This window comes from Chaetura pelagica, unplaced genomic scaffold (genome assembly GCF_000747805.2).
Source record: "Chaetura pelagica isolate M959 unplaced genomic scaffold, ChaPel_1.0 scaffold114, whole genome shotgun sequence".
Taxonomy (NCBI): Eukaryota; Metazoa; Chordata; class Aves; order Apodiformes; family Apodidae; genus Chaetura; species Chaetura pelagica.
In genome coordinates this window covers 487437-498947 of record NW_009952968.1, presented here as the reverse complement: position 1 = coordinate 498947, position 11511 = coordinate 487437, and the positions used below count along the sequence as shown (strand labels likewise).

The 11511-nt window shown below is 42.3% G+C and overlaps 1 protein-coding gene across 1 annotated transcript in view; it reads right to left on the bottom strand.

Annotated features, from left to right (window-relative positions):
- Positions 1-2220: 2220 nt before the first annotated feature.
- Positions 2221-11511, bottom strand: part of POC1A (POC1 centriolar protein A) — a 57350-nt gene continuing 48059 nt past the window's right edge. Inside the window, exon 12 of the mRNA XM_009995838.1 lies at positions 2221-2319. Coding sequence (XP_009994140.1) covers positions 2221-2319 — 99 coding nt within the window. The remainder of the gene's footprint in view (positions 2320-11511) is intronic.

Here is an 11511-nt window from a genome sequence, read left to right as displayed (position 1 = left end):
TTCCCTACATCCCACTGGCTTGCCCTTCAGCACATGAGAATCTCATTTGTTTTAGAAGCACAATTACATCTTTCAAATGGATCCACTGAGAACATCAGAAACGAAAAAGTATATTGAATGTGCCCAAGTAATTTGTATTGCCATTCTCCCTAAAACACCATATACAAATTGCTTCTGTGGTCTCCAAGACATTAAAAATTGCACATTAAAAGGAAGCAAAAGCTATTTTTAAAGTTGAAGCTTAAAAATTGATGAATGTTGGAATTGCTTAAATTTTCTTCTCCCCTCCACACCCCCATCCCAAAGGCCAGTCCAAAACATTCAGAAGTTGATAAATTAGGCTCTTGCAACTCAATTTTGTAATCACTCCAGCAGCAGATCAGGACAGGAGCAGCCTTCTCCTAGCAGCAAACTGGCTGCGCATACCTCTGAGTCCCCTCCTCCTCACCCACATCACAACATAAGCTCATTTCAATTAAAGTGATGTCAGGCTCTCAGCAGAAAGGCACTGAAAGCTTCTAGCAAGAGCATGGAAGAATATCACTGAATTGATTCCATTAGGGTAATCTGAAAGAAAATAATGATTTATCAGACTCAGAGCTTGGAAACAGAAAACAAACAGTCTGTGGCAGAGCAGAGAGAAACTCATAATCAACCCAATAAACATGGAAATGGGAAAGCTCTCAGCCTCCTGTAAATTAAAGTGAAATATTGTGATAATGCTAACAAGGGGTTCATAGAGCTGTTCAAAGTACCAGGAGAGGAGGAGATCAGAAGCTTCCTGATAATGGCAGTGGGATGCAAACAGCTTCACCCAGGTGAGATGAGGAGGATTACAATTATCCAGGTACTGTACCAGCAGAGACAGCCTGCATCCAAAACAGGTGCAAAAATAAAAAATCTCTCCCAAAACAAAAACACATGGGCTGGCCTCAAGATCTGCTAAGCCCCATGTGAAATAAGGATGCCAGCCAGGCCTCAGGAAAGCATCCAGAACACCCACAGCAAATCTGGAGACAAGGCCCTCAGAAGCCGTGCGGAGCTGGCAGGTGGTGGCAGCAGGAGGGACCACCAAGCGCAGCAGCTGGGGCAGCCTCCTTGTTTGAAGAGGTCAGACAGACAGTAGTGAGGAAGGTTTCATTAACCCTGAGCTGCTCAAATTCCCGCAGCTCATTTCTCCAGGAATGTAGGTAATAGGTTATTGCAAGAAAGGAGACCTCCGGTGTGTGTGAGCAGAAGAGGTGTCGGGAGAACAGGATCTCCCAGAAGTCCAAATTCTTGTCCAGCTACATATTGAACACCTGGTAAAGCCCTGAAAAAGTCAAGAGGACTGGTGAGGGGATCAGGGTGAGAGCGTAGGTGTGAATGATGAGCTATTCAACTGTGAAAACATCTGCAAAATGACCAAAAATTAAAGGCAGTCCAGTGCAAGAAGAGGGAAGTTCCATGATGGAGTAAATGTTCTGCTGCTTGGTTGCATTTCCTCTACCCTGCCTTTAATTTAAGAAGCAGACAAAGACAAAGCAAAATTCACTTGGAATCTATCCTGCATCTGACCCACTAAGGCCTCTCTTCCAGCCTCAAGCAATTGTTTTTCACATGTTGCACAAGGGAGCAAGTTAAATCCAACCACTGCATTTAATCACCTCCACACAAATACCATCCAGGGTCTGAACTGCTCCTTTTTTAGATTTGCCAGGCACCACCTGGGACTCGGGCAAGACAGATCCTTCTCCAGATGCTGGTTGTGTTGAGACCTCACCTGCTCTCTGCAGTCCGAGAATGGAGGTGAACTTCCACTGTCCAAAATATCCTGGGAGCTCTTTGCTTGTCACCTGTAGCCAGCACACAGCTCAGCAACAAGCCTAATACAGCCCACAACAGGTATCTGGCAACTCAAAGATGCTTAAATGTTTTAAAACTAACTCAGCAGCACCAAAAAAAAGGAGAGATACCTTCCTAGTTAGAACCGAGAACATATGCTGGCTGCTACATCTCTGGAAAACACAGAAGATAACAATAATTATCCACACTTAAGAATAAAATATTACTTTTATTTTAGTAAAGTAACAAAGCTTATTTACAGATACAATAACTGTACATTACAATTGAAAAATAGAATGTGCTAAAAATCATTAAAACAAGCCACAAACAGTCTGTTAGGAACACAAACAACCTCAAACCTCCCAACGCCTTCAGCTCCTGTCTTCTCTCAGCAAATCAGCTTGTTTTGTTCTGAATGATTTTCTGCTGATTCTCAAGACATTCCTTCAGCTTGTCTTCAGTGAGTGTCAGCCTCTGCTCCAGGATAGAAACGGTCTGCAAAACAAAATGAAAGCTGCTGCTGAGCTGCTCACAAAGACAAGCTCCCTACTGTACTCTCAGTGGGTAATAAAATGCTAAATTCACAGGAGTATTCCAAGGTATTTCAGGGCTGTAACTCCAGTATCAGCATTTTAGCAGGGCAGAGCCACATGACTTCAGAGAGCAGCAACAGAGGCTGGTGAGCATGAAGCTCTCCTGCAGACAACATCAAGCACCTCTTCTGACACTTGGTGCTTTCAATTTGGGCTCTGCATTTCCTTTCATGGGCAGGTTCTGTCCTTCCATGCTGAAGGGCCACCAGACACTCTCCTGCTGACAAGACACAGAGGTTTTGAACAGTTTTGCCCAATTTTAGCTTTGATGTTTCCTCTCTGCTTCTGACTATTTCTTCCCTTCCCTGAATGCTGTCCATTTGCAGCAATTAAACACACGAAACTTACTGGGCAAGCATTATGAGAAACAAGAAACTCCCCCCCAGAGTAAGGCACTGGGAAGTAAGGAGGGGAACTGAAACCCAGTGTCCTTATCTATCTCAACATAATATCCAAGTATTTTTATGTAATCCAGTTACCCCACAAAGAATTGTCCTATCTTCCTCCTCGAGCTGAAGTCATCATGCACAGGAAGAACATTTTAACCATGTGGCTATAAAAGCTTCTGCTGAAAAAACTTTTATTGATCTCTCCTAGGTAATCAAATGACCCAGCTATGCAGAACTGCTTTCAGCTTCCAAAGACACCGGAACGGCTGATAATAGACGGTGATGATTTAATGCTTTAATATCCATAAACTTACCAGCAACGATCAATACATTCATACTTTGAGCACTTTTAGTGCATAAATAACATCCTCTGTTAAAAACAAAGGCTGTTCAGAACCTTGGACTTTAATAAAGTAATTCAAATAAACTTGGACATTACTGTTTGTATAGAAGTTATACATAGAAAGCCTTTTAATAGCGCATTTCGTAAGCACATCTCCAAGTGTCTGACAAAAGAAAGCAGGTCTCATTATCCCCATTTTATAGCTGGGGAAACAAAAGCACAAAGAGAGGAAATAGCTTGGCTAAAGCCACTCAAGTGACTAGGAAAAGTCTCCCATAAAATGATTTGGGGAATGAGACAAACGGTGGGGGGGAAGAGAAAACAGATGTAGTAAAACCAACACCAAGCACTATGGCAAAGCCATCCCCTGAGATCACGTTATCAACACATTCAGGATAGGCTGTGCATCAGAACATTTACCATAATGCACACTTTTCCCCTCTCCAAACATAGTCTAAAACTTATTTCTACTGCACACGTACTGCTGACCTGTGACAAGGCAGAACTAGCTCCTACTGCCTAATGCAGCATGGCTGCAGCTGTAGAAAGCTCCACCTGACAGAACAAACTGTCTTGTGGCACTTGCTTCATTGAAGTTTTTTCCTCCTCTATTGCCACCTTTCTAGGCACAAGAACTGCAGTACACAGGGAACCAGAAGAAAAGTTGTGAAGCCAGCAGTTACCATCCCAGGGTCCTAGAGCCAGCAGGAGCCCTCCTGTCTATCAAAGGAGAGAGGAAGGATTTCACCTTTTTCATACCCAGCCACACTAGTGCCTAGTGGCTGTCTTACAGAGGTCAGGAGTAAAGCTACTCAGGGCAGAACAGAGAAGGCTGAATGTCTACCAGAGGTTTACAGCAAAGATCTTAACCTGCAAGCAACCAGACAGAGAATGAAATGGTGCAGGGAGCCTGGCTTTTCCATTTCAAAAATAAGAACGAGTAACTCAAGACTCAGTTACAAAGTGGGGGTGAAACACTGCATCAAATTTCCTTTAGAAAGATAAATCAACTAAATTAATGTCCTGGTCACATCACCTCACTAGAAGCAAAGCCCTGGATTACTTGTGGCTCCTGCATCCCATGATTTATTGCCACCACCATCCTTTCCATACAAGTTAAGTGTTGCTACACACAGCACTGTGAGACTAAGCACAAGAAAAGCAGATTTCAGAAAGCACTGAATTTGTGAAAGAGCTGTAAGGAAAATGTTTATTGGAATGGAAATTGCATGTAAGTATTAGCAGAAAACTCGTAGTGAGTCTTTTTTGGAAACTAATTGTGGAAAAGTAGCAGTCAGAAATTAAATCCAGGAAGCCCAAAGTAGGAACTGATGACTGCAGTCCATTTAGACTTGAATATATGTTGCCTGAAATACCCAGGGCACCTGACACCCTAGAAGGTCGGGGAAAGCACAAATTTTGCCCAGCTGCTATTACTGTTATTTTGTAGCTTACACCTAGAAGAAAAGTTCTTTTATGAGCAGCTGACAGAGTTTTACAATATTTCCATATTGCTATTTATAAAGCTCGTCCTGATTGGTAGGCAAATGAAACTGCATCCATTCTACTCCTGCATGTTTTTGCTACTGCTTTCCAGAAGATAAGGAACCAACAAATAAGACAAAGAGGGAAATACTGTTAGCAAGATTCAGTGAGGGAGCCCTGGAGCCAGGTTTGCTCTCCAGCCCTTTCTCTGTGGCAGGATCCAGGCTTCCTGTTCTGTCAGGAGCACAGCACAAGTCTCCATTAAGCACCAGGGAGTAAATGCTGAGTAATTTATTAAAGTCTTTGCTCAAATTGGTAGAACAACAGATTAGGCTTAAATGAAAATAAAGATCAATTCTTGTTTTGTTACAGTGGTATACTGAGCATTACTAGGGACAGCAGAGAGGAATATGAAATCTTTCACACAAAAGAAAATGTAAATCACTTATACCACCACTTCCTGCAACATTTGTCTTCATTCATCTTCACCAACTTAGTCTACAAAAAAACCTGCTCCTCCCTTTGGAAATACTAATGTAGAAAAAAAAAAATTGCCTCCTATTTACTTTAAGTTCTGGTGAATATTCAGCTCCATCCTCCCCCAGGTCACCTAAACTAAAGCAACCAGTAGTCACACTTCCTTACATGATGACAAGCCCCCTTTGCTATTCCTCTACATTGTTTTTACTCTCTCAACCTAAATAATAGTGATTTATGATGCTGTTCCAAGATGCTTTCATCAGTATCTTTTCCTTAGCCCACATTAAGCATCTCCCTGTCTGATTAAGTAGCAGAGAAATCCAAAGAACAGCTGTCCTTAGGGCTGTGGCTTTTGCAGGGGCCCTGGAGGGACAATCACTCCTGCCTCTTTTGAGTACTACAGATAAGGGGAACCATGTGCTAATTGAATGCCAACAGAAACCAGTTCTACAGCTGCCAGAGGAAACATGAAAAGCAGAGTCTGGAGCAAGCAGAGGCCATCAGCAACCCTCTAGAGCAGTGGTGGGAGTCCCTGCCAGGAATGATTGATCCATCTAGACAGATAGCTGCTCATTCACTCAGGTAGAATTTAACTGGCAACAAACTATTTAGCAGGGCCTGTTTTGATAGGACAAGTGGCAATAGCTTTAAACTAAACGAGGGCAGATTTAGAGTAGATATAAGGAATACTTTTTTACAAGGACGGTGGAGAAACACTGGTACAGGGTGTCCAGAGAGGTGGTAGATGCCTCAAACCTGGAAACTTTCCAGATCATATTGGACAGGGCTCTGAGCAACATGATCAAGTTGAAGATATGGCTGCTCACTGCAGGAGGGACTAGATGACATTTAAAGGTCCCTTCCAACCCAAACCATTCCATGATTAACTTGGAGCTGAGGGCAAAGCAGGCAAGAGCATGGGAACAGTGGAATGATGCTCAGCTCCACTCGGGAAGGACGGCTCAGCAAGCAGCACGAGCTCTTCAGTGTGCCACTCACATGGGTTTTCATTGAGCTAGCACACAGGGGACACGTGGGGGACAGAACAGTGCTCTGGCTGATTACCAGTAATTGTGGGGCTCCCAAAAGAACAATGCATTGATACAACAGTTACTCAGATCAGGCAACAGCAGCTTGGCTGAGTCTACAGGGATACAACCTCACACACTGACTGCAACTAGAAGAAAAGTTCTTTTATGAGCAGCTGACAGAGTTTTACAATATTTCCATATTGCTATTTATAAAGCTCGTCCTGATTGGTAGGCAAATGAAACTGCATCCATTCTACTCCTGCATGTTTTTGCTACTGCTTTCCAGAAGATAAGGAACCAACAAATAAGACAAAGAGGGAAATACTGTTAGCAAGATTCAGTGAGGGAGCCCTGGAGCCAGGTTTGCTCTCCAGCCCTTTCTCTGTGGCAGGATCCAGGCTTCCTGTTCTGTCAGGAGCACAGCACAAGTCTCCATTAAGCACCAGGGAGTAAATGCTGAGTAATTTATTAAAGTCTTTGCTCAAATTGGTAGAACAACAGATTAGGCTTAAATGAAAATAAAGATCAATTCTTGTTTTGTTACAGTGGTATACTGAGCATTACTAGGGACAGCAGAGAGGAATATGAAATCTTTCACACAAAAGAAAATGTAAATCACTTATACCACCACTTCCTGCAACATTTGTCTTCATTCATCTTCACCAACTTAGTCGACAAAAAAACCTGCTCCTCCCTTTGGAAATACTAATGTAGAAAAAAAAAATTGCCTCCTATTTACTTTAAGTTCTGGTGAATATTCAGCTCCATCCTCCCCCAGGTCACCTAAACTAAAGCAACCAGTAGTCACACTTCCTTACATGATGACAAGCCCCCTTTGCTATTCCTCTACATTGTTTTTACTCTCTCAACCTAAATAATAGTGATTTATGATGCTGTTCCAAGATGCTTTCATCAGTATCTTTTCCTTAGCCCACATTAAGCATCTCCCTGTCTGATTAAGTAGCAGAGAAATCCAAAGAACAGCTGTCCTTAGGGCTGTGGCTTTTGCAGGGGCCCTGGAGGGACAATCACTCCTGCCTCTTTTGAGTACTACAGATAAGGGGAACCATGTGCTAATTGAATGCCAACAGAAACCAGTTCTACAGCTGCCAGAGGAAACATGAAAAGCAGAGTCTGGAGCAAGCAGAGGCCATCAGCAACCCTCTAGAGCAGTGGTGGGAGTCCCTGCCAGGAATGATTGATCCATCTAGACAGATAGCTGCTCATTCACTCAGGTAGAATTTAACTGGCAACAAACTATTTAGCAGGGCCTGTTTTGATAGGACAAGTGGCAATAGCTTTAAACTAAACGAGGGCAGATTTAGAGTAGATATAAGGAATACTTTTTTACAAGGACGGTGGAGAAACACTGGTACAGGGTGTCCAGAGAGGTGGTAGATGCCTCAAACCTGGAAACTTTCCAGATCATATTGGACAGGGCTCTGAGCAACATGATCAAGTTGAAGATATGGCTGCTCACTGCAGGAGGGACTAGATGACATTTAAAGGTCCCTTCCAACCCAAACCATTCCATGATTAACTTGGAGCTGAGGGCAAAGCAGGCAAGAGCATGGGAACAGTGGAATGATGCTCAGCTCCACTCGGGAAGGACGGCTCAGCAAGCAGCACGAGCTCTTCAGTGTGCCACTCACATGGGTTTTCATTGAGCTAGCACACAGGGGACACGTGGGGGACAGAACAGTGCTCTGGCTGATTACCAGTAATTGTGGGGCTCCCAAAAGAACAATGCATTGATACAACAGTTACTCAGATCAGGCAACAGCAGCTTGGCTGAGTCTACAGGGATACAACCTCACACACTGACTGCAACGTAGATGCTGCTCTTGGCCATGCGCAGGCAAAGCAGTGCACCTGCACTTCTATTCCTGGCATAATTTCTTAACATAAAACCCATCCCTCTATTGATCTCAAAGGAGGCAGAAGTAATTTCCTAGCTTTACTTAAATAAAAACATCCTTAAAGTTTGCTCCCCCTGTTTTTCTAAGCATACACTAAAAAGATTGTGCAGGGCACTAACACACCATAGAGCCCAAGAAGAAGAATTATTTCTGCTTCTTCAGAATTTTCTTTCCCATCTGACATGTTAATTTATGAAGACAGCATTTTCTTTTCAACTTATCAAAAAATGTACTTGCAAAAGAACAGGCAACAAATGGAGAGGTCGTTTCTAGGCATTCAGTTTCCTCACCCCACTGTGCTGGTACAAGGAGAAACTTAGAGATGCCTTTTGAGAGGTTCAATGAAGACTACAGAAGGACCATGGATTTGTGGAATGAGGCTTGCCAATTTTGACCTGGAGTTGCAGGCTTAAGAGTTCTGCTCTCTAAAGTGAGGCCAACATTGGTTTGTTTTCAAAGATTTAGAGCTTCTTGTGAGCTACTTGTGTTTTTTTTTAAACAACACGTTCATTTCAGAGAAGATTTCAGTCCCAAACATAAAGTGAGGCAAGTAAACTGTGTCACAGGAAAGCTCCCTTAGCATCCAAGGGTCCTTCCTTGGCAAGTGCTAATGAGTGGGTTCAGAGCTATCTACGTATCTCTAGGGCACAAATTCGTGATGCCTGTACCTCAAACTGCTGTACAGCATGGGAGGAGACCTGTTGGCACTGTACTGGAAAGTAAAATCAGTCTTGAAAGGAGCACAGTTGCCAACCTTCAAATGCACAGTTGAACTGAGTAATCTCAACAAGAGTCCCTGGTTGTTGCATGCAGATCACTAAAATGGCACCTCCAACACCCACTGAATGTTGTCCTGAACATACACACAGTTCTACACAGAGATAGAAATTAGCAAGTTTCAGGGTAAATTAAGCTAGTCACCTCTCTAAACTAATTCAGTAAGTGAAATAAAGTACCACAGGAAGGGTTTGCACCAGGGTAGCCCTACCTACCTCTTACAGATAAAATAATTAACTCCTTCCACCACCACTAGTTTAAGAATATCAAACTTCAGCTATAAGATTAAAAGGCTCATGGGAAAACGTATGCAAAAAGCCACTCTGAGATTCAAGTGTGAACTTGCCTTTGAGAAGCAGTCTGGCCTCCTAGTGCACCAAGTTTTGCCCCGACTTGCTGTCAGTCTCCCTTGGATCTCAGGAACTGCATCCAGTGAAATGCCAAGCCAATCCCTGCTACCACTGAGCACACTTAAAGAATGCTGTGCTGCTCTCCTTGTGAGTGGGTTGTACCTTAGCACAGTTTTGAGATGGGAACTGAAACAGCCGCTGATGTTCAGCACCTCTGAAGCACTTTCAGGAAAAGCTGGCAGATGAGGCTCACCCAGGAAGCAAACCTCGTATCTCCAAGTGTAACAAGGTATGAAGTCTTCCCAGTTATTAACACTTCATGTAGCAAACAAATACTGGTGGTCAAAGCCTTAATTTCAGAAATTAAATACAGAGTTAAGGATTTTTTTAAAATGTGAAGTTATTTCTAAATAAATGATAGCTCCTAATCTGCTCAGACTAAAACAAGATTGCTATCACAGACACATTTTAAGTAAATTCTGTATCTCCTCACCACGTCACTTGCTTTGAGTGCACAGTCCAAGGTGAACTCTATTTGCACAGAATATTTCACACCGGGCTGATTTATGAATAGTGTATTGATTATTTTAGAATGAAAATGCTCAGTAGTGCTTTAGTCCTTCCTCTCAATCTTTAATGCAACTGGGCTGACTTTAACATTCTTTGAATGCCACAAACTTTTCCATTTGTCACTACAAAACACTTTGCCCCAGTGTGGCCAGACAGAAACACACTGGGCATGTGCTGCTGTGCAGCCCCGAGTTAGGAAGTTTCACAAGCCCCTCAACACTGGTTCTGCACATTCATGTAAAGTCAGACCTGGTCCCAAATTTCCTGTCATGAGATGAGGCAAAACATTCAGCCCCAGCACAGTCACAACCAAGATGCTGCACACCACTAGCAATTCAATTAGCTAGCTGCTCTGTAAAAAAAACAAACCTGAAAAGGCAAAGAACCAGAGAACCTAGACTTCTCATACTGCTGAAGTCATATTGTCCATATTAAAAAGCATTCCCAGATGTCATCTGCTCTGATACTGCCGAGAAAATAGCACCAGTAGTGCTCACTGTGCTTTTTGCAGTAGGAAAACTATACAAAACACCTGAAAATGTTACTATCATCCACTTTGCCAGACCAAACAGAAAAAGATATTTCTTCTTGACTTGTAACTACTTGAAGTCATAAAACCACTTATTTTACTAAACCCATTGTTTACTCTACATCTAACACCTTTCAGAAGAGAGGAGCCATTCATTCCTCACCAATACAGGCTTTGGAAACCACACCTCCAAAAAAGTAGTAACAAATTTGATTTTACTTGTTTTCATTATAAGCACTGCACACACAAACATTTTCAGTTTTAATTAAAAAGCAACCCAATTGTCCAAGTCTCTTTTTTTTTATGCTAAAGAATTTCATTAGAAATTCTCTTCCCTCCCTCTGCAATCTTTTTCTGGAGTGAAATAATCCTTTAATCTCACATGAGCTAGATTGTCCTTCAGGCTTGGATTATTTTATGGATTTAGCAAGTCTTCTCCATTTCACTATGTTGTTTTCTCCCAGCTTCAATGCAAGATTAATTTGGGGCAATATATAAAGCTGTCTCCTGTGGGTGGATTATAGCAACTATTTACGAATTTTCATGCTAACCCAGATTCTGAACTCTGTGTTTGGAGCAGACATCTTCCTTCCCACAGAAATCCAGCAGCTTTTGCCTCAGTGCCCACTGCCCACCAGTGCTACAGATTTAAAGGAGTGAACGTGACAACTGCAGGTTTTTGGAGTAAGAGCAAGAGTACACAAATGATGATAATTGCAAATGTAAGTTTTCCACTACAGCCAAGATATTTACTGACAGGAGATCATCTTTCCCAAGTGCAGGTCAGCTGCAAGTGCAGAAAAAGCATCTGAACCAAGTAAACTCTTTAGTATCTGCTCCCTTTTGGTTTCAGCCATAACACACCTTTCTGTTCCAGGAAGTTATCCAATAAACAAATAAAATTACCTTGTTTTCTCTTTATATTTTAGCATAGGGGCACTGAGACACTGAGATCCAATCTTCAATTAAAAAATAATAAATATTTTGCTTTTCCTCCTTTTCACATCTCTGAAATGCCAGTAAAGAACAGGATTTTTAAACATTGAGCCACTGACAAGGAAAAGGAGGAGCAAAGCCTCTATATCACACATTTATTACTCATCTTCCTCATTCCTTTGCCAGACTTGAATTGCCTGCACCAGGGTATCTTTAAGTTATCCAAAGCTACTGGAAACAATTTATTTATGTCTGGGTCTCAATTTTACTCCATCCTTCAAGGCA